This window comes from Acanthochromis polyacanthus, chromosome 13 (assembly GCF_021347895.1).
Source record: "Acanthochromis polyacanthus isolate Apoly-LR-REF ecotype Palm Island chromosome 13, KAUST_Apoly_ChrSc, whole genome shotgun sequence".
Classification (NCBI taxonomy): Eukaryota; Metazoa; Chordata; class Actinopteri; family Pomacentridae; genus Acanthochromis; species Acanthochromis polyacanthus.
The window spans coordinates 22,645,421-22,667,562 of NC_067125.1; the positions used below are offsets into that span (position 1 = coordinate 22,645,421).

Here is a 22,142-nt window from a genome sequence, read left to right on the forward strand (position 1 = left end):
AATGAGGATTAGGCGGGGTATCAATGATGATGATGGACGGCTCTTTTAATGCGTTTTAATTATGTTTTTTAACATATTTGTTTTAGATTGTTTTCAATTTTTAGGCTGAAAAATGCTTATTTTCCTGCAAAAAGTATTAAAATAATGTAGTAATGACAGAGCTGGTCACTCTGACTGAACTGTTGTGCTGCAATGCACTGTGGGAGTTCAGGGTGTTGGGGGTTTAAATGTCATTATTGTGCTTTATGTTAGTCTTCCAGTGTTATTAGTGTTTGTGTTTTATTGTGTTTTTGTGGTTTAGTCAGCCATGTTTGTTTCGCTGAGTGTTATATTGTCAGGACCTTCAGTGTGAAGTGTCGTGAGTTTGACTTCCTGCCACATTTATACCATAGTCTGTGTCAAAATTAAAGCATTTGGCAGCTATATAGTGCATAAAAAGCAGATATGTGTTCTTCAGTGCAATTTTACAATGCAAGTCGCCAGAACAACAAAACAAGTAAAAACGTACCGCAAAATTCCGTGATGTAGCGAAACCTCCGTGGAACCAAACCCAACCTCAAAATCCATGATATGGTGAGACTGCGAGAAGTGAATCGCGATAAAGTGACGGACCACTGTACATGCTTTCTGCGTCCACATGTCTGCAAGGGCTAGTAAAGGTTTCTGTGATACAAATTTTCCACATCCATTCAAGTCCCCATGCAGTCCAAATTTTGTGGCTGCTAGAACTGTGCTCACTGTAAGTATACTGACTGCTCAAATGCTTATGGTGAGGGGCTGTAGATTCTCATTAATCCATGCCTTTATAATTCATCATTAAAAGAATTGGAGTTGGAGGTTTCACTGCCAAGTGCTTTGATTTGTACAGGCTTCCCATCAACAGTGCCCAAACAAAGTGGGAACTTCTAAGTCTCCAGAAATCCTTTGTCCTGTCTGCCTACTGTGCTTGACTCGTCCCAGAAATGTATTAATTACATTGAGATGGTGCAAGAGCCGTTTCTTTTAAAGCCAGCCAGAAACATGCACAGGTCCTTGTGTCTTGCATTTGATATAAGGAACAGTGTAACCATTTGCAGCAGACTGATGAGATATGTATAAAAGTGCATGCACGTCTGCCTTCAAAGTCTACATCATTCATGCAGACACCGTGAATGTGCTTTCACGATCGGAAAGGCAAACGGACTTTGACACAGGAGTCGGTGAATGGAACAGGCTGTGCTACAGGAATATGCAACACGACTGAGATCACCTCTGTCTTGTATTGGCTGACAGTCTTCCTATTATGAGGACTTCATTGCAATAATGTCCAAATTTTCCTCACTGTCTCGGCAGTAGCTGGAGAAAGCTTACTTCCTCCTACGGTCTTGCACCTGCTCTAGTCAGCACACAGGGAGTTTCCTCACTGATCAAGTCATCAAATCTACCAAACCTTCTTTTGTAACCTGTCCATAACAATCAAAATACAGCCAGTGCTGGTGTGCAGCTGTTTTTCATTCTTTTACGTTGTATTGCAAGTGGCTTTAATTTGTAATTAAGAAATCTATTTTCAAAAATTCCCATTCTTAAATCCCTGTGTTTGGCCTGCTTTGACATACATTTTAATTTTAGGATCTGACTAGTGCCTCCCATTTGTCCAAAAACTGTCCATGCTAAGACTGATGAAGTGTACATCTGTGCTCAGTATGCACAAACATGCTAAATGGACTGTTGAAAGCACTTACTCCTATGGCTCAAAAAACAAAACTAACACTACATTTCACCCCTGAATCCTCAGCCAACACGGCACCACATGCCTCACCAAGGGTGACAGAGAATAGAAGACTGGTAGAGGCTTTCCTCACAGAGAGGGAAGGGGCACAGGGGACAGGGGGTGATGGTGGTGGGGAAGTCTTTCTTGATTAAGATTTATGTCAAAATTTTCCTTTGCCAGCAGTCTTTGCTTGCTGTTGGATAAGCTCCCTTGTGCAGCCTCTTCTTTGCTGTGTTAATGGAAGGGCTTCTAATAAATGTGTTTCATGACAAAACATTTCCCCTTTGGCCCTTCATTTTACTCCCTTTCACTCTGTGGACCCTCAGATGGAGTAGGGCGGTGGGATATGTTTGAAACAAATACTGAATAAAGCATATTTTTACACTTATAGTCTATTTTTCTGTGTAACTGTGCATAGCTACAGTGACTGTGTGCTGCGCTCTAAGTGCTGCCAAAACAAAGGGGACCTCCACCTGCCTGATTGCTGCCTGTACAGACACAGATAGACATTCTGACATGCTGTTCAGTCTACATCTTTGTATCAACACAACTCAGCCCTTGGTTTAAATATAGTTTTGATACTCAAAAACAATTTACATATCTTAAAATTTAGATTTTATGGTATCCATCACTACTTTATGCTGTTTGAGGCATATATATATATATATATATATATATATATATATATACAATGTATATATGCATAAAATGTCTGTATAGTAAAGAAATCATCATCCATCACAATTCTAAATCTTGCTCTGATGTTTTATCAGTTGTTAGTCAGAGACTTACTATGTGCATTTACTTTGCTGTTTTCAGGACAAGCCCTCCCTACTGTTGTGCTGACCTATATTCTCTGCGGACTGGGGAGATGGTTAAATCAATTCAGTTCAAGACACCCATCTACGATCTACACTGCAACAAACAGTATGTCCAACTGATGTACAGAAAAGTTATTTGTTATTGTCATGCCGTGCATCATTTTTTCATCATATTAACAGTGTTTTCTCCTTCCTGCAGTATTCTTGTTGTGAGCCTACAAGAGAAGATTGCAGCATTTGACAGCTGCACCTTCACCAAGAAGTTCTTTGTTACAAGTAAAGTGTTTAAACATTTCTTTTATCCTGCTGCATAAAAATCATCTCTGCAAACTCACACAGCTCATGAACACTTTAAACCTTTAAAGCAGGGCGTCCACTGCAATGAACAGTTATTTAAACTGCAAGTCCAACCGCATTATTCACAATAATAACTCCAAACGATCCTGTGTGTGTGTCTGATTAAGTCAAGAACCTGTAGGAAAAAAAATCATGCAATGATAGATTTTGAGAGGTTCGGCTGTTTTGCTAACATAAGTTATTTCTTCCAGACTTCCAGGAGAAAAACATTTAAGATAGACATTTCTGTGTTAATTTTACAACATTTTGACTATTATGTACATAAACACAACAGTACACAATAGCTGAATGTAAGTAATAAAGTATACGCACTGCTCAAAAAAAAATTAAATGCTTTTTAATCTAAGTATTACATTAAGTCAGTTGAACATGTGGGATACTGATCTGGTCAAGTAGCAGAGGTGGTTTTTAATCAGTTTCAGCTGCTTTGGTGTTCATGAAATTAACAGCAGGTGCACTAGACGGGCAACAATGAGACAGCTCTCAAAACAGGAATGAGTTTATAGGTGAAGGCCACTGACATTTTTCCCTCTCATGTTTTCAGACTGTTTTTCACTAGTTTTGCATTTGACTAGGCTCAGTGTCTACTGGTCACGTGAGGCAATACCTGGACCCTACAGAGGTTGCACAGGCAGTCTAACTCCTCCTGGATGGCACATCAGTACATGCCATTGCCAGAGAGTTTGCTGTGTTTCCGAGCACAGTCTCAAGAGTATGGAGGAGATTCCAGGAGTCAGGCAGTTAGTCCAGGAGAGCTGGACAGGACCATAGAAAGCCCTTAACCCATTAGCAGGACAAGTATCTGTTTCTTTGTGCAAGGAGGGACAGGATGAGCACTGCTATAGCTCTACAAAATGACCTCCAGCAGACCACTGGTGGGAATGTCTCTTACAAAACTATCAGAAAGAGATGTAATGAGGGTGGTCTGAGGGCCCGACGTCCTTTAGTGGGCCCTGTGCTCGCGGCCTGGCACCATGGAGCTCGGTTGGCATTTGCCTTAGAACACAGGAATTGGCAGGTCCGCCATTGGTGCCCTGTGCTTTTCACAGATGAGAGCAGGTTCACCCAGAGCACATGTGACAGACATGAAACTCGAGAAGCCGTGGAGAACGTTATGCTGCCTGTAACATGGTTCAGCATGACAGATTTGGTGGTGGTTCAGTGATGGTCTTGTGAGGTATATACATGGAGGCACGCACAGACCTTTACAGTGGCACTCTGGCTGCCATTAGGTATCAAGATGAAATCCTTGGACTCATTGTCAGACCTTGTGCTGGTGCAGTGGTCCTGGATTCCTTCTGGTGCACAACATTGCCTGCCTTCATGTGGCAAGAGAATGCATGCAGTTCCAGGAGAATGAAGGAATTGATGCCATTGATGCCATTAACTGGCCCCCACACTCGCCTGACCTAAATTCAATAGAACACTTTTGGAACATTACGTTTTGGTCCATCCGACACCACCAGGCTGAGTACCATTTTGAGTTGCTGCTGTGGTATTTCAGCTAGGTGGACTATCCTGCCACATCAATTTTCCCCCTTTGAGTTTTGGGGTGTCTTGAATTCAGCCCTCTGTATGTTGGTAATTTTCATTTCCATCAAATAATGTGATATCTTTGCATTTCTAACACATTATTTAGTCCATATCGATGTAAATATCCAATTTCTTTTCCCCCCATTGAAATATGATGTGTTTTCAAAGTGTTCATTTTATTTTTTTTGTCTGTCTGTCTGTCCGTCTTTTCATGCATTTAGACATATAGATGTGGTCAAGACAACTTGCTGATGTTCAGCTGGTGGTGTAATGGTGTGGGGGATATTTTCTTGGCACACTTTGGGCCCCTTAGTACCAACTGAGCATCGTTTAGACACCACTGCCTACCTGGGTACTGTGGCTAACCATGTCCATCTCTGTATGACCACAGTGTACCATCTTCTGATGCTACTTCCAAACTGGTTTCTTGAACATCACAATGAATTTACTGTACTCCAATGGCCTCCGCAGTCACCATATTTCAATCCAGTAGAACCTTTGGGATGTGGTGGAACGGGAGATTGGCATGATTGATGTGTAGCCGACAAACATGCAGCAACTATCATGTCAATATGGACCAAAATCTCCGAGGAATGTTTTCAACACTGTGTTGAAAGTATGCCATGAAGAAATAAGGCAGTTCTAAGGGCAAAAGGGGGTCCAACATTTTACTAGCAAGGTGTAGCTAATAAAGTGGTTGGTGAGTGCATATACATACACAAAACTTTCTAGTTTCATTCCTGTCTATTTCTACACAAGGGTGTGTTCAGATGTCAGTCAGAGAGTTATAGTGTCATTTATTCTTAAAACCATGCTGTAAAGGGCACCCGTATAGCTCATCGGGTTAAGTGGGCGACCTATGTACAGGGGCTGGTCTCCGACGCAGCGGCCCAGGTTTGATTCCTGCCTGCGACCCTTTGCTGCATGTCTTCTCCCTGTTTCCTGTCTCTCTTCACTGCTACTATAAAAAAAGAAAATATTTTTTAAAAAAAACATTCTGAAAATGTTATTATTATTGTTTTTTCTATCTCTTGAGAGAAGTCTCTGATTTATGAAGTGATGACAAGAGATCTGATCCTAATTTGTCAGCTAAATGAAACAAGAATTTTCAACTGAACCTTATCCAGTGTTCAGACCTTTGTAGAAATTTATGCAAATTAGTGATTTAAAAAAAAAATGAGATAGTGTCTCATTTGCTTAATAAAACATGTATTTTGAGAAAAGTTGGAATCCAAAAATAATTTTTCTATTGTAAATAACGAGCTTACTTAGCTGTGGTATTTTGCCTCAAAGGGCATTTTAACCTGTTGAGGCTCTGAAATGACCAGTTGTGTATTGTGCTCAAAATAATAGATATTGAAAACCATCCAAGTGGACACGGGAGGACGAAAAAACTTAAAATAATTTATGATTTAGCTCATCCTTAAGGGTTTTTATCGCTTGGTAAATTTTTCAGCCTGCTGCTTAGTCTGGCAAAAAAGATGGAACGCTTTAACAACTGTCAGACGTATGGTTTAACAGAGAATGTTATTAATGTGAGCTACTATTTTATTGTTAATGAAAGTATGTATTTAGGAAATGTTGGACTAACCCCCTGATCTGTACTGTAGTAACACAAACCATGTCAGTCATTTTTTTTAACACTAACCTACCATGAAAAGTGATTCTGTCATGTCCGGCATCATACAAGTTAAACACAAAGCAGATCATTGCTTCTAATGCAACCAGTCACCAAAACCTGTTATAGAGCACTGGTCCCAGGTTTTGCATTGTGACTAAGCTGCTTGTATCTAAGCATGATGTGAGGCCCTCCATTTGAGACTCAGCACAGGAAAACTGTTTACAGCAAAGCTCTTGCAGGCTCTTGGCTGTACCTGCCATGTCTGCTCAGCAAGGCTGTGAAAGAAAGGCCAGACTGTATTACAAGGCCATTGCTGTCGACTTAAGTCATTGACTGGAGTAAACTGACCTTACTGGCTGGCTTTAATGTGTCTCCTCGTTGTCTGCCTGCCTTCCCTATCAGGGTCTGGGCAACAGGAAACCAAACATGCTCAATAGTTATTAATCGTTTCTGAATGCAGGGGCCTCCTCTTCATAACGTTGTTTGGTCTGTTTGGACCATAATAGCAGTAAACAAAGGGTCCTGTGATGTGCAGAGATGAGCCGTTCTATCACTGTATGGCCGCTTTTTCTTCAGGGATGCGATGGTGGACATGTCATGTTTCTATGAGCACTTACTGTTGCTTATGTTATGTTATGTTATGTTATGTTATGTTATGTTATGTTATGGGGGGACGGCATGGCTCAGTGGGTAGAGTGGTCGTCTTGCAACCGGAGGGTTGCTGGTTTGATCCTCGGCCTGAGACACCTAACCCCTAATTGCTCCTGATGGGTCGTGGTTAGCGCCTTACATGGCAGCTTCCGCCATCAGTGTGTGAATGTGACAAAGCGCTTTGGGTACCTTGCAGGTATAGTAAAGCGCTATATAAATACAGACCATTTATTGTTCTTGCTTTGCATTCAAGCTGGGATTCACTGACCACCAGCAACACACTTTCTCTCTTTCTTCTTTTGCTTTCATGACTTTTCCAGCTTTGATCTAGCAATTGCCGTGGTTTGGTACCTTCTGTGTTTTGGAAAACGGTTGTCTGGCAGCTGGTTCTCTATTAGTTCTATGTAACAGTAGCAGTGACTGCTGTGCTTATTTCTTTGAATCTGAATAATTACTATCATTACTTTCTAGCCTTTTTTATCCACTCCTTCTGCTCATTTTAAACTATAGCAACATTCACATACAGTTCTGCTCTAATGAAATGTCGCCATTTAAGTAATTTTTTTGAGCTTTACCATAATGTGAGACAATCTGTAATTGACTTATACTTTATTAAAAAAATGAAGCCTTTTTTCTGGGGCCATACCATATTAGTCCAGCCAACAACAATTGCTCCACACAAAGCACTGATAGCATCATGTGTAGGACGCCACAGTTATGATGTGGGTCATTAATAAAACCAGAGAAGTGTGATCAGAGCTTGTACAAGATCCATGAGAGCATTACTGCATTTTGTAGAATGGCTGTGCGCTGATGAACAGAAGACTATGACACAACACTAAAATAACATGAATTATAACTGTTTTAGTGGCTAGCTATGCACCAAAAACATCTCAGAATCATACACAGGCTCCAGCTGATTTGGACACTTTGTGGTATTTGCAGAATGTGTTTTTTTTTAGCCAGCTTATGCACAGGCGAGCCGCTGGATACAGGTGTGCTTCGGCAGGGGGCAGCTGCAAATGATCAATTGTGATTAAAATTTACATGGATTGTCATCACGAGTGAAGTTTTATTATTTTGCTGCCTAGTTATCAAATTTCACGGCTGTGTCAGAATTTGTGACCTTCATTCAACGCTAATGCAGCAGCTCTTCGTACAGTCCCACTCTTCTGTATTGTGGAACACCAGAGCTGTAAATTGCTAATTTGGGATCCTCTCCCTTTTTTAAACTTTAGTTTTTTCCTGAATGAGACACTTTGACAAGAACACAGAGCTCTTCTTCGTTTCACTGTATAACTATGAGCTTCTGAGCAAGTCAAGGTTTTTGAACATTTTTATCCCAGAATGTGGGCTTTCAGTCATTTCATATATATCGACCCTCGCAGCACTTTGAAACTCACACAACTGTGTGGTTGATTGATTTCTTAGAAAACTGTATTTTAGCAAAGCAGTTTCCCTGTCTGGCCCCAGAGCTTGTTGGATAGGAAAGAGAGTGCAACCTTTTTCTTAAACCAATACCTGGTGGATGGAGGATTTGAGAGCTCCAAGCTGCTCACCTAAATAGATTTCTGATTTTCTTTTTCTGGATCATAAATGTGGACTAAAACGACTATTGCCACAAAATTTTAATGTAATGTCAAGACAGTACACCAACCTATCCAATATTCCTGACCTTCAGACCTGCAGAAAAACTAAGCCACTTGCAAGCTGATGTTCAAGCACTCATTTCAGTTTTGCTTATATACTGTTGGCTGCAGTGACAGTGACAAACTCATACTGAGAATTCTTTCATGCCTGCATATCATGTTTGCGTTGATGGATGTTCCCCCTTGTTTGTGCTTTGTAGTCACCACTCTGCCTAAATCTGTGTATTTTTATTTGATGTACCTACCATTACATCAAATCTACCGTTCAAAAGTTTGGGGTCACTTAGAAATGTCCTTATTTTTGAAAGAAAATAAGAATGAAGCCAATGAAGATGACCTTAAATCATGAATCCAGTCTAGTCATATTTAACGTGGTAAATGACTATTCTAGCTGGAAACAGCTGATTTTTAATGGAATATCTCCATAGGGGTACAGAGGAACATTTCCAGCAACCATCACTCTTGTGTTCTAATGCTACATTGTGTTAGCTAATGGTGTTGAAAGGCTCGTTGTTGATTAGAAAACTCTTGTGCAGTTAACATGAAAAAAAGTGAGTTCTCATGTAAAACATGAAATTGCCTGGGTGACCCCCAAACTTTGGAATGGTAGTGTATATCTGTTATGTCTATTATTACTTTTCTTTTTTTTCTTTTTTTTCAGATTTTTAGGCATTACCTGTGTGTTCTGTGGCTTTCTGTTTTGCATGTTAGCCATCAAGTGCATACTTGCTGGAAGAAAGGATTTTGGGGATCTAGGAACTATAGATTATGACATTAAGATGGTTACTAAAAAAAAAAAAAAAAAAAGAGGGGGGTGGTGGTTAGCAATTCTTCTGCAACTTGATGGCAACTCCTTTGACCAATTGCACTTGAAGCACTTTTGCACTTACTACAGGTTTTTCCTTCTGTCTGAATTCTTGCTTGTGTTGTACGTCACTTTGGACAAAAGCGTCTGCTAAATGAAACTGTAGAATTGTCGCCTAATTTGGCCGTAGCACTTGTTTTTATTGAAGAAATAGCAACAGGTGACTTTTTTGCATTTAATTCTTCAGATTCTCTGATAGCGTTTTGTAAAGTTTTGTCTCAGACTTAGAGAAACATTTAGATGGAAGATGTAAATTTCAAATAAGGAATTTTAAATAACAGTGGTCAGCCGTTGCCACGAAGGTCTTTCAGGGTTCGATCTCCAAAAGCCTAAACCTTGCGCTGCGCTTCTGTGATTCTGTTCATCATGTCTATTTCTGCTCCCCACTCAGCCCCTTGCTCTCCACCCAGGATGTCAAACACATGTTATCACTGCCTGCGCTCCCCTCAGCCTTGGAGAGACACAAAAGGCTTCTCTGGCGTTACCAGCAGCCCTTGTGGCTTACCTCAGCCCCCACACCCTCTCTCCACATCAGCCCCTTCCCCAACACAGCACACTAAATTACTGTCTGCCTCCACCTCATCTGCTCCCTGAGCACTAAATTATTGTCAGCAAGCCATTTCCCCCACACCTTCGTGCACTTGCATTAGCTAAGTGTGTTTGTATGTGTGTGTGAGACAAACGCCTGTGTTCTTGAGCTTCGCGGGTGCAATCATTATTGGATCAACATTTTGCTGCCTGTGTGTTTACACATACTGGAACCAGAAGATTGTCACTATGTGTATCTGCTTGCATTTAAAGATATTTATGACAAAATCAATCATCCCTCCTGTCTGTTTACAAGCATATGTTGGCCTGGTTTTGGTTGATTCTGTTTTGCAGCCCTAGTGACAGGCACCCCTTGCAGTTTTGGTGTAAGTCAAACAGTTTGCTCTACGTTCCTTGTTTGCCTCCACATCTGTTCGAGTGGGAAGACAAAAATATGTTCTTATAATGTGCAAAACGTTAATCTGTTGCAAGGGTTTGTTTATCATTTCGGATTATTGGTGACTATTTTTTTCTCTGCTGACATTGCACTGGTCGTGTTTGTGTGTAAATGGGTGCCAGTGTGTTTGTGTGTGTGCGTGCCCACAGAGATTATTGTTCTGGTCAATCAGCAGAGGAGCCATCCTCAATTTATTTGGTACCACAGTCTCCATTAGGTCATAATATGTTCACATACACATACAAACACGTCACCCTCATTAGACTCCCATTTATCTTCCCAAGGAGAGACTCCCCACAAACACATTAATGGTTTAAGATAGTTACAGACGCTCTCTGGAGAGGAGGCTGTGTCTTCCTGTTTTATGGCAAACTTTGGCTCATGCGGTTATTTACCAAAATGCATATGAATTTCTGTTCCCTTTGTGTTTTATCGTCCTTGCTTCTCCTTTTATTGTGGCCATTTTTTGTCTTTTCAGGCTGCTATCCCTGCCCCGGCCCCAGCCTCAATCCAATAGCTCTGGGAAGCCGCTGGCTTGCCTACGCTGAGAACAAGGTAGTGTACACATACACACACATTCATCCAGTGCAGAAGTGCCTTATCAGAGAAGCGACATATTTACCATCCCAAAAATGCATTTTATCTATTTTCTGCTTTTTAAATCTGTCTGGATAAACAACTCATTCCTGAAAGAGTCCACTAGAGATGATAACATTTTGAAAATCAACAGATGCACAAGAGGTTTCTGTTTAATGGGATTGTTAAGTATTTACAAAACCCAGAATGCTCCATTGTGCATTCTGACATACTTTTGATGTGTAATTGACAGATGGAGCTGCTGTTTGTGTGACTGCCTAAGGATTTCCAGAAATGACTAAATCAATTTTGTAATACTGAGAGAGAACTGTTCAAGTGATATTGTATTTGAAATGAAATCAGTACGGTGGCTGTCTGGTTGTGCAACCTTTCTTTGATTGCAAAACCAATTTCCTCCAAAGAATGAAGAGGGGAGCCTTTTAAATATCTGAATCTCAGTTAATTTCTCCCAAAATCTCCCTTTATGTGTGGTATTTCCATCTGACCTCCACTGTAGACTCTGTATTTATCTATAAATCTGTGTGTTTTTTGCAGTTGATCAGATGTCACCAGTCTCGTGGGGGAGCTTGTGGTGACAATGCACAGTCCTATACGGCCACAGTGATCAATGCTGCCAAAGTAAGTGAAAATATCGACACATATTGAAATATTTTGGTTATGTGTTGCTGATTGCCTTTCTTATGTATACACATTAGGCTTTTTGCCTTACATGAGTAAATTGGACATTATGAACATATTTATTTTGTGTCATACCATTAGGGTTTGGTACTTAACGTTTTTTTTCCACAATAGCTATTTTTTGAAAATAGAAAAATCAGATATAAAGATACTGAGCATCGTGTCCTGTTCATCTTTAGTTTATAATCTGAGGTGACAGCAGCTAGTTTGCATTCTCCAGATGTTTCTTGTAACTGTTTTAGCAGAATGATAGAGAAAATTCATGGTTTGATGCAGTGTTCACGGTCACAGCTGTCTACAGTACTAGAGAGAGCACAAAAGAAATGAGGATGAAGGAGGCTTAATGAGCCGTAATTGTTGCCATGAAAGGTCAGGCCCTAAAACACACCTTAAAATCACTATAAAAATAAACATGTCAAAGGTGATTGTTATTTATTTAAATTGTTATTACAAAATATTCTTACCAACATATTCTTTAAATTCTAAAATAAAATGTTCCTTTAAGATATAAACAGTATCTTTAGAATTTACTTAAGTTGAACATTCATACCAGACATGCAACTTTAGGTTTTCACATTTAGTTTATAGCAATTAATGTTTATACTCAGTCATTCCTCACTCTCTTGTCTCAAGTTGTCCACAGTTAGGCAGCTTTCTGTAGCCCAGAGGTCCATTCATCTGTGTTTAGAGGATCTGAGGGGAACTGGATAATTCTTGGATGACTACAGCGTGTGGTAGACGCACATAACTGACTGACATGTAAAGGAACATTTTAACACTACTCAAGCCTGGTAATAGATGTGTATGGATGTTGGTGTCCAGTGCAGCTCTTATTATTTATTTTTCCAGAGAAGCAGCCAACCTGATTGGAACAATGTTTTCCACAGTTTTCTCTCATGTTGTTGTGAGTTGCTGGGCGATTTAAATGGAAAATCTACAGATACACCTGGGTTTGGCTTTACCTTCATTTTGGACTGCATTTATTTTTCTCTCCTGCATTCTGTAAAGGACCACCTACTCTCTCTGATTGACTCTGTCCCTAATAGTTTTACCTTAACCGTCTCACTTCTTACCAACAAGTGTGGGATTCAGAAGCGAAGTAGTGGTGGTTGGGTGGAATGTTGGTGGGGAAAAACTGAAGGTCACATGTGCTCCAAAGTGATTGTTAATAATAGTTGTTATCAATAATGTTAAATAAAGGCCTATCAATTGTCTGTTCAGTGTACTAAGCTTAGCAAGCTAGCTAGCGGTGTAGCCCACAGTTTCTTTCAAAGAGATGGCAGAGCAATATGAAAATAACAACTCGTGATATGTTATGTTTTGTGACAGACAACACAAACTCGTTCCTTGATTTTGTATGTATGCCTAAGGTATGGGTTCTCATTCAAATGAATGAGAACCCGTCTCAAAACTTTTGACAGGGGGTGTATGTCTAATCCGACACTGGGCAGACTTGGAGTGGTCTGTGGGTATAACAAATAACAATTTTGTCAGGCCAATGTTAAATTTAACGCACCGAATACAGGCTGATAAATACCTATTGATTTTGTATTTGTTCTCTATATGTTTTGTATATTTTCTATATTCAGTGGAGTCACTGATAGTGTTGAAGTGGATTTAACCCTCTAAACTCAAAGTTACATTTTTACTCCCTGTGGCTTTATTTTTAACTGCAGTCCTGCTAGTCCTGCACGTCTATGGAAACAGCACAACCAATGGTTAGAAATAGGCAGAACTCAAAAATGTCTTTTGTACAGTACAACAAAGTAAAAATACTGTGACTGTACATTTGACAAAAATTCAAAAACTTGGAATCTATATGTATTTTTTCCCCCATGTTCCCACAGGAGCTACCAGTACTAGACAAAAGCAATGTATTTATTTATTTTTAAATTTTTCCATCGTCCATGCTTGCTATTTGCATTCCTATCCGTTCTGGACAAACACAGATATGTTGAGGGGCACAGAATTTTTTCACTTTGTGCAGGATGTAGTACAAAAGTTTAATTTGTGTATAATTTTGAGATGAGTCGTGTAGAATAAACCATTCTTGATGAAATATTATGATTTTAAGCTTAGTTTTAGTTGGTTTCTCACATGTGAGTAGTTCAAGGATCACTGAAAAACTGAAAAAATTTCTTGCAGTTTCTGTCTGCCAGTGGGTTTTGGGGTTGAGAGGGCCAAATATTTGCATCTTTCTGAACTTAAATTATCTCCAATATACAAAAGCAAATATATGTTTATTTGGCCTTGAAATCAACAACTCACATGTAAATTTGATAGTTTAATTCTTTGATGCATGCATAACATGGGTCAAAAGTGTCTCCTATTCAATGGAATATGGGGCACTTTTGACTCATGTTGTGCATCAAAGGGTTAAACAAGATTAGATATTAAAATCAAATGCTTTGTGTATCTTCTTGTGAACTCTAAATTGCCCGTAGGTGTGAATGTGAGTGTGATTGTTTGTCTGTATATGTAGCCCTGTGACAGACTGGCCACCTGTCCAGGGTGTCCCCTGCCTTCGCCTGAGGCAGCTGTGATAGGCTCCAGCACCCCCCTAGTGAGGATAAAGCGGTGTATAGAGGATGGATGGATCTTCTTGTGTTATTTTCAGAATGAAGGAATTAGGAGAGCATTAGGGATTGCAAGTGAAGCAGGTAGAAACAGTAGAATAAGTCAGGTGGTCCAAAACCCAGCACTTTTTAGCGCTGGCAAAGTTGAAAAAACAACAAAAAAAAGGGGGGGGGGGTTAGCAACTCTTCTGCAACTTGATGGCAACACCTTTGACCAATCACACTTGAAGCACTTTTGCACTTACTACAGGTTTTTCCTTCTGTCTGAATTCTTGCTTGTGTTGTACATCGCTTTGGACAAAAGCATCTGCTAAATGAAATTGTAGAATTGTAGAAACAGAAATGTAGTTTTTGCAGGGCATTACAATGAAACAAACTACAGACAAAAAGCAGCGTGCCTCTGGACCCACTTTGTTCTCACAAGCTTTTTCTATCCAGGTGATATTCTCACCTTTTTTTAATCACTTACCTGTTTGAATAACACAAGATGAACAAAGAACAAAATATACATAGTATACACATTATAAACTAGACTATCTTTCCTGAACAGTTTAGGACATAACATGCTTTGCCAGACCCTGATTTTCTATGGAAGCTTGCATAGAGTTCTCTTCTCTACCAAGGATGCCAATGCAATATAAATTTGTAGCAAACATGTTGAAATTGGGGGCTGCACAGTGACGTAGTGGTTAGCACTTTCGCCTTGCATGGGGTTTGCATGTTCTCTCTGTGCATGCGTGGGTTTTCTCCGGGTACTCCAGCTTCCTCCCATGTTGCTGTAATCGCTCACAAAGTCCTTTGGTCTGTCATAAGATTTTGTTCTGGTAAAGCAGCACATAAGACAGCTTTTCCAGCTCTGCCTACACCATCTGTAAATGTGCTGACATTGGATCCACCTGGCCCGCCTGGCTGACTGGGGCCGAGCTTATGAGACACTTCATCAACCTGCCTATCTGTTTGTTCCCAGTATAATCTGTTTCTCTTCATTGGTCTTGTTTCACTTCTCTCCACAGGGGAGTGACAGTAAGGTGGCTCACAAACAGCCAACAGCCCCCTTTGATACCAAGTGAAATTCATCCTTGGTCTGATTTAGCCAATTGCCAACACATGCGTGTGGATAGCTTCTCTTTTAGTTCCAGTCTGTTTCTCCATTTGGTCCCAGAGGAAGGCCTAATTGATTAATAAAGAACAAGTGTATCTAACAGTGAGTGTGAAAGAAGTCTCATTAGCAGGCTAATGATGGAATACATCAAAATGAGCGCTGCAGCGTAGTAAAGCTGGACAATGGCAGGGGGTATTGATATGCAGACAGGCAGTCTGCTTGCCTGCCCTCTCCTCATTTAGGACCATATATCTCAATATGGATGACAAGGTATCTCCTTCTGGCTTGTGGCGCGACACGCTGGCTCTTACTGCTGACGTCCAGAGACATGGAAACAAAAAAGGGGGGTCATGGGCGGAGGCGGGTGGCATTAAAGTGTAATGGCTTTTGTTTATAAGAAAGATAAAAGAGAGAGTTCAATGACTCGGAGTCGGACCAGTGGGGCACTGCTTCAGATTTTCTCTCTCTTACAGTAAATTTGTGTATCACATCAGTGCAGTTGCCTGTCACTCGTGGGTGTATGGTTGAGAAAGACCTTTCACATAAATTAGGCTGTAATTTGTTTAGATGGCGACATCAGGCCGTGGCTGTGTGTATGTCTGTGTAAGTGTGTATGTGTTTTTGTCAGACATGATCTGCATCCAGAACCCCCCTCCCCACCAGCAGATCAATAGCCCCTGTTTGGACTACCACTAAGATCTCCACAACTGCAGTGATTAGAAAACACATTAGTGTTGATCAATTAGGAGCCAAACGCCTCACTTAATAATTGATGGCTCTTCTTGCGCGCACACACACACACACACACACACACACATACAGAGGCAGCAGACAGCGCTAGTGTGCCTGGCCAAGTGGCAAAGAGAGACAGTGGGTGATCCTCAGACCCAACAAACGCGAGGCGCCACGCTGTATTGACAGGGCCGCCTAGTCTGAATGCCTGATTAGGCTCTCCGGGGCCCCTTTGGCGCTTACACACACACAGACACACAGTCACAGGCATTGGACTCCATTAGGCTAAGACAGTGTAGTAGGTGAGATAGACTCCACTTAAGCAGCACTATCCATTTCCCTCAGTCGAGCCACAGAGGTGTGTTTGAGCCAGACACCCTGGCTGGGCCTTAAGCGGACACAGAGGAGCCTCATGCACACACATGGTGTCTCCTGTGGCTACAGTGCTACAAGTCATCAGCACTACGAGCTATCAGCAGGCATCAAGTGAACATGTTGCACAGACACACACACACAGACAGACACGGTATTGCACATATACTGATGCACTTTGCAGTTCCTCTGATCTTTATGGCCTGCAAAGTGAACTACAAGATATGGCATATCACAGAGATGCAGAATATATTACATGGAAATATGTAACCTCAGCTACACGATTATGATATGTTTTTTCCTTCTTTCAGACTTTAAAAACAGGCCTCACAATGGTGGGTAAAGTTGTTACACAGCTGGCAGGCACCCTACCAGCAGGCACCCCAGATGAGGAGGGCACACCTCACAGTGCAAGCCGCCGAAGCCCCCACAACCCCGGCGTGGTTACCATCATCGACACACACAGTGTTGGAGAAGGACAGGTCAGTTGAATGCTATGCTTTGTTTGCTGTTTTTTGCTACTTTCATGGACGGTAAGAAAGTATAAAAGCACTTCAAGAAATTAAAAGGGCAACAATAAGGACCCTGTCGGTTCTTGTCTGATAATTCATTATCTGTGTTAAACACAATATAGTCGTATACACACATTTAAATGATTTTTTGCTGTAAATATGTACGAACTACGCAATATATGAATTTCTGTTAAGGCAGATTGTTTGCATTATTGTTAAGGTGTGGGATTTAATTTCTAAATTTCATATAAGAAGTGCAGACTTGTGTGTTTTGAAGTTAAATAAAATAAGGTAAGGTAAGGTAAACACCCACATTGCAGTCCTTTAATCAGCTATTCACCTATAGCTGTATTTGTGCAAAACTAAGAAGTTTTTTACTTATTGCCTGGCATTGGATTTGGTTTTTAAATCTAAGTAATTTCTTGAAACCAAGAAAAGATACAGGTTTGTATGTATTCTACTGCATGAACTACAACAGCGGGCAATCACTTACACCTTTCCAAAATGCCTGTTTGGACTTTGCAAAGGGGCACCAAACATGGGACGTTGGAAGGTAGAAGAAAGTTTTATTCTCTGACCAGAAAAATTTAACCTTGACGGTCCTGATGGCTTCCAACGTTACTGGCATAACAAGGAGATCCCACTGGAAATGTTTTCTACGCGGCACAGTGGAGGAGGGCCATCATGATCTGTGGTGCTTTTTCCTTAAATGGAGCAATGGAGCTTCAGGTTGTGCAGGGCATCAAATGATGGCTGGCTCTGTGAAGATGTTGCAGTGGGCATCCGTCATGGCTGAGGGCCTCGTCTGGTCAGTAGTGGCTAGGTCTTTAATGACTGGGTCTTTCAGTAACGCTGCAGTTCACAGCGCCCACCTGACAAAAGGTGTTCTTCCAGGAGAATAACATCACTCTTTTGGACCATCCTGTGTGTTCTCCTGAGAATCCAATTGAGAACATTTGGGGATGGATGGTAAGGGAAATTTACAAAAATGGACATCAGCTCCAGACAGTGAATGCCATCTTCACCACTTGGAGCAACGTTCCCACCAGCCTCCTGGAAAGACTTGCATCAAGCATGCCTAAACACATTTTTGAAGTGATCCGCATGACTGGTGGAGCTCCTTATTCCTGAGTTCTTTTTTGACACTTTTGTTTCTGTGTCGAGGGAGTTTTCTAGGTTTTTTTGAGCTATAATCTTTAAATTTTGATCAACTGATGAACAGCCTATTTCAGTTCAATTTTTGTTTTCAATAAATTGCTCACTCAGTTTTTTGCTCTCACTCCCATTTCTTCTTTTTGCATTTTGAAGCTCTACTTAGAACCTTCTTAAGATCCAACGGTGCAAAATGCGATTTCTTGCAATCTGGTCTTTAGATTTTGATCGGGAGTGTTTATGGATATATGTGTTTGGTCTAATCTTTTGATTTCACTGTGGCTTTTGAATTGTAGGGAAAAGCTAACTAGGCTCATTTAAACTCGTGTTTTTGCCTTGCAGCATCCTATCTCATCATCCGACTAAAATTAGTCTGAGCTCACTGTGTTTCCTTTTTGGATCTTGCAAGGCGGTTAACCAGAAACTGTTACCAGGTGACCATCCTTGTTTAACAGAATGTCAGCTGTACTTGCTTGCACTTTCAGTGCTTTCATAATCCCCCAACTAGGCCCTTTTTATGTATAATGCATGGACACACACACCAAAAATTAAATCGACTGCAATTTCTTCTTGGCTTCTTTCCTCTCTGGTCTTGTCGTGTGTGACCCAGGTAAACATAACTTTGGCCTCTGTGGCTTGGTGGGAAACAGAAAAATTCCCAACGTTGGATTTTCATTTTATTTTTTTTCTGTGGGTCAGACACACTCAGACTCATTCATCTCACTCTGTAGAACTCACTAAAAGGTGTGACTTAGATTTGCTGCATATTTTAACAGCCAAGCTTTTAGCCACGGCCCTGTCTGTTTTAGCAGCGCTGGTGGGAGAGACAGTCTGTAAACAGGCAGCTGTAACCTCACATGAAGCTCAAGGCTGAGCGAAAGCACCATATGTCAGATCAGGCCCTGACATTAAATTTGGCCATTTTTATGCAAGTGTGCCTACAAGAGAGTAAGGTGCTGTTGTAATTTAAGTTGTACCTCTGCTTACATTTAACCTTTTACACGTTTTTCTCACTGAAAAAGTTGCAAGTTACATCAAGAACATTCTTTTTGAAAATATTTAAAGGACAAAATAAATACTGCCTATTTAGAGAGTCCAAAAATAGAGGAAGCTATCATATTCGCTGTTTCACCACACACACAGTTCAATCATCGTCTCCTGCTGAAATACTAACTGCTCAACGAGTGTCATGGCTTACAGACAGCTCCACTCTCTCAAGAGTCAAGTATAGTAGGGCTGAGAATGTGCATTGATAATGGGTGTGGACTAGTGATGGGTTTATTACACACTGGTCAACAGTGCATTCATTTACTGTAGGATACTGACCTACCTCTCCTACATGAAACCGTCTGCTGACCTCTCACCAAACCAAGAGTGACCTGATGCCCTACATTGCTCAGACATGGGACATCAACCATGTTTATAACTACCATATTCGATCTGATGAGATAATACTATGTGACAGAATGAAGCAGCCAGAACACTGAAGATGCTATATAAAAAACACCATTAATAGAATGTAATAACACTAATGTATCTCTAATATAGCAAATAGTGAGCAGCAAATCACACTAACACAGATATCACAAACACTTGCAGCACTCATCCTGTACACAAAATATCACGAAGGTAAAATAGAACAAAAAACTGCAGCGGAACGCTCTCACAGAACAGTCACAAACTATAGAAACACCTGTGAGTCTTAGCACAGGGCACACCTAGCACAACTTATGGCTCAGCTAGCAGGAATTCACAATGCCCAGCAGAGTAGAATGGACAACAACAACTTGCAGTAGAGTCACTGATCTATAATATAACACAATAAAGAGGTGGGAAAGATGAAATGTTTTTTTAAATACTTAGACCCACCTGACCTATTATCAGAACTAATCTGCAGCAGCCAACCTGAAAAATATGCATTAATCAACCAAACAACCCCAACCAGAAATCCCTGTTGCAGAACACCTTAACAATAACATTTTTATAACCACGTGTTAAAAGTAAAGAATAAATACACCTTGAAATCTGATGCAGCAGACTGAGTTTATTCAAAGTGCAAAACAGTGTTGGAGAACCCACACCCTCAATTGCTGTTGGTGTTTGAAAACTTGTGACAGAGCGAAGAAGAGAAGGTGAACTACTAACCTAGCCTTAGCACACAATGTCAATTCTTTATAACCTTGGCCAGAGAACTGTTTGTTACTTTTTGACCTGAACGCACATCTCTATTGACTCTGTGGGCATAAGGCTGTTATCGGCCACTCATTTCGTGTGGGTTTTTCCTTCTTTTTCTGCACGTTATTGTTTTCAAAATCCCCTTCACCACAGGAAGCTAGAGCTGGACTCGAATATCTGAATATTCGGTCCCGACGGTGGTATCCGGATATTAATTTTGAAATCCGAATATTCATTTGGCCAATGAAAATGTTTAGTGGCTCTTGATTGATTTTTGGTTGTATGTGTGACCAAAACGATTACACTTTGGAGCCCTGAGTTAGCAACCGAGCTAGCTTACTGACTGCTAACTTCCCGATGGCATGGGCAAAGCTGCTCCCAGCAATACATAGATTCCTTTTTTGTAATGTGTAATGGAGGTAAATGAATTTCTGAAGATATGCAGGCATTGAGTTAATGAAAACAAAGCTAAAGAAACTGGCCTGTCTGTATCCTATAATTTTAAACAACATGTTGTAAATAGGGCTGCACAGTGACGTAGTGGTTAGCACTTTCACCTTGCAGCAAGAAGATCCTGGTTCAAATCCCGGCCTGGGCCTGGGATCTTTCTGCATGGAGTTTGCATGTTCTCTCTGCACACGCGTGGGTTTTCTCCGGGCACTCCGGCTTCCTCCCACAGTCCAAAAATATACTGAGGTTAATTAATTACCCTAAATTGTCCGTAGGTGTGAATGTGAGTGTGATTGTTCGTCTGTATATGTAGCCCTGTGACAGACTGGCGACCTCTCCTGGGTGTCCCCTGCCTTCGCCCGAGTCAGCTGGGATAGGCTCCAGCACCCCCCGCGACCCTAGTGAGGATAAAGCGGTGTATAGAGAATGGATGGATGATGTAAATAGAATAAAACTGTATTTGTGTTCTCTATTAGGAAATTACATCCTCTAATATGAACCTTTTGGAAGTGTTTGATGCTTGTATCTCTGAAAGCATGAAAGTGGCATTTTTGCTCCCAAAACAATTATTATCCCCCAACAATTGTTGAACTTAAAGTTTTTGTATTTTCCTGGACTACATCATTCTCCACAGACTCACCTGCATTATGCATTATGTATGCATTATGATACAGCCAGAATATCCAAGTTGTTTAAATCAGTCCACTGGACTTTAAGAAAGTTCCTTGAAACATTCTTAAAGTCCAGTGCACTGATTTAAACCACTTGGTTAACCATGACCTGGATGAATGAGAACCTACACAGACATACAGCCAGAATACATACTAATATATGCATCTAACTCTTGTGACAGTTTGAACTGTGCCAGTCGTCCTCAACAGGATCTCCCCTTAACATTAAAAATATGCTAAAAGCTTTTATCCCCTTAATTCTCCTCAGCCACTCTGAACCATGATTAATCACACTGTAGGAGCTGTCACATTTTTAATGAGGCGTGTTAGCATACATAGTACAGTTTGTCAGTGATGTAGTCACCACACACACACTCGCTGCCTTCTCCTGCTCTCTACACTATGACTGTATCCGCCCTGTACTCAGTGTGTTGTCTTATAAGCTGGACCTAAGCCTTCAGAAGCAGGTCTGCACTGTGTCACCAGCCAACACACTGTAACCATACACTGGCCATAAACACTGACGAGGCCCGGCAAGGAGGGAGGGTATGGCTAGGAGTGGAGGAGAAATGGAGGATGAAGAGAGTAGTGGGAGTGTGTGGGTGGTGGGGGTGGGAGATTGAGGATGGGGTTGGGGCGTAATTTTTGTAAAAATGGGAAAAGTCAGGAATATGACAGAGGTGAGTTCCTATGTCAGTGTGGGAAGCCAAGATATCCCCATCTCTACGAGGCTTTGAAAGTCCTTATTTGGAACGGCAGCCTCATAACACACAGAACACACTCTCTCCCCTGTGTGACGGCCCGGTTCTCTGGAGGACACTCCTGTTTCAAAGGGCTCCAGCAGGATTCCCTCACAGAACAACATTGTCTGCCTGCACCGTAATAAAAGTGAT

At 41.0% G+C, this 22,142-nt stretch overlaps 1 protein-coding gene across 3 annotated transcripts in view; it reads left to right on the top strand.

Annotated features, from left to right (window-relative positions):
* Positions 1 to 22,142, top strand: part of bcas3 (BCAS3 microtubule associated cell migration factor) — a 418,130-nt gene that overhangs the window by 41,677 nt on the left and 354,311 nt on the right. For all 3 annotated transcript variants that reach the window (XM_022195624.2, XM_022195625.2, XM_022195626.2), the window contains exons 8-12: positions 2,570 to 2,677; positions 2,771 to 2,847; positions 10,711 to 10,787; positions 11,364 to 11,447; positions 16,601 to 16,771. In XM_022195624.2, the coding sequence (XP_022051316.1) occupies positions 2,570 to 2,677; positions 2,771 to 2,847; positions 10,711 to 10,787; positions 11,364 to 11,447; positions 16,601 to 16,771 (517 nt within the window). The remainder of the gene's footprint in view (positions 1 to 2,569; positions 2,678 to 2,770; positions 2,848 to 10,710; positions 10,788 to 11,363; positions 11,448 to 16,600; positions 16,772 to 22,142) is intronic.